General features: G+C 27.8%; 1 protein-coding gene across 1 annotated transcript; it reads left to right on the plus strand.

Moving 5' to 3' along the window:
* On the plus strand, positions 1-661 carry Tsp_13210 (conserved hypothetical protein; the record flags this gene model as incomplete). Its single annotated transcript, XM_003370106.1, has 4 exons — positions 1-103; positions 174-239; positions 299-361; positions 426-661. Coding segments are annotated over exons 1-4 (468 nt in total), but the record flags the coding sequence as incomplete, so codon positions are not given.
* Between the last annotated feature and the right edge of the window lie 397 nt (positions 662-1,058).

Genomic DNA, 1,058 nt, shown 5'->3' on the forward strand with positions numbered 1-1,058 from the left:
ATGTTTTCACGTGGCTTAGCTTTATCGATGAATATTTTAGAGGATCTCAGGAAAGCAAAATTAGAATTAGAGAATAGTCAACAGAAAGCTCTGCATTTAGAAGGTAAATTTCTCATTGCAAAGTAATCTGATGTAATGGAATTGCCGTTTTTATAATAATTTTTAATTTTTAGAGCAGTTGCTTGCATCAAACGATCGATTATCCTTTTTAGTTGAACAAGCTGTATCAGATATTATGGGTATTACTTTTAGTTATTACTTAAAATGTGCTTTTATTAAATTCGGCATTTTTATTTAGCGCGGTTTGAAAATGTGGTGTACCAGAAATTTAAAAACGAAGAATTAGTTGCCTTTCTCAAAGGTTGATATTATTACCCCATATATACATATATAATATTATAATATACTTTTGTCGTGTTTGATAGACCAAGTTTGTCAACTGGAATCGAGCTTCAAGCAGACGTTATATTCCAAGAACTTTCCCGAAAACGCATTCCAAAATGGTCATTCTAGTGATCATGAATTGGAAGACGACATGAATGGCCAAGGCGATGAAACCAAAGCGCATTGTGCAAGATGCACTGAACTGCTTGCTCAAATTTCTGATCTGACTTTTGTTTGTGATAAAAATGAATGCATCATCGGCAAATACAAAAGTATAGTATTATTTATTAATAATAACTTTGATATGTGTATATTTTTTAAATTATGTTTCTAACTGTTATATGATTTTTAATATATGTTTTTTCTCTGTAATTTATGATTTTAAGTTTTGTTTGAATTTACCTTTTTATGATGTAGTAATTTAACAGTGTTATTTGTAATAAAATTTATTGAGAAATTTATATTTTATTTATAAATACGTTCACATTTGAAAAAATATTTACTTATTATCATATTTATCAATGAATGTTTTTTTGAATTTATATTTGTATGAAAATGTATGTATTCAATTACGGCAGTGGTGTAGCTTATGTTGGCCTTTTAAAATTATTTTCTAAGGTTAAATTTTTTATTTGGTCATTCCATTACATGGGATCATGTAAAAGTTTACACAT

This window comes from Trichinella spiralis, assembly GCF_000181795.1.
Source record: "Trichinella spiralis strain ISS 195 chromosome Unknown Scfld1160, whole genome shotgun sequence".
In the NCBI taxonomy this organism is placed as follows: Eukaryota; Metazoa; Nematoda; class Enoplea; order Trichinellida; family Trichinellidae; genus Trichinella; species Trichinella spiralis.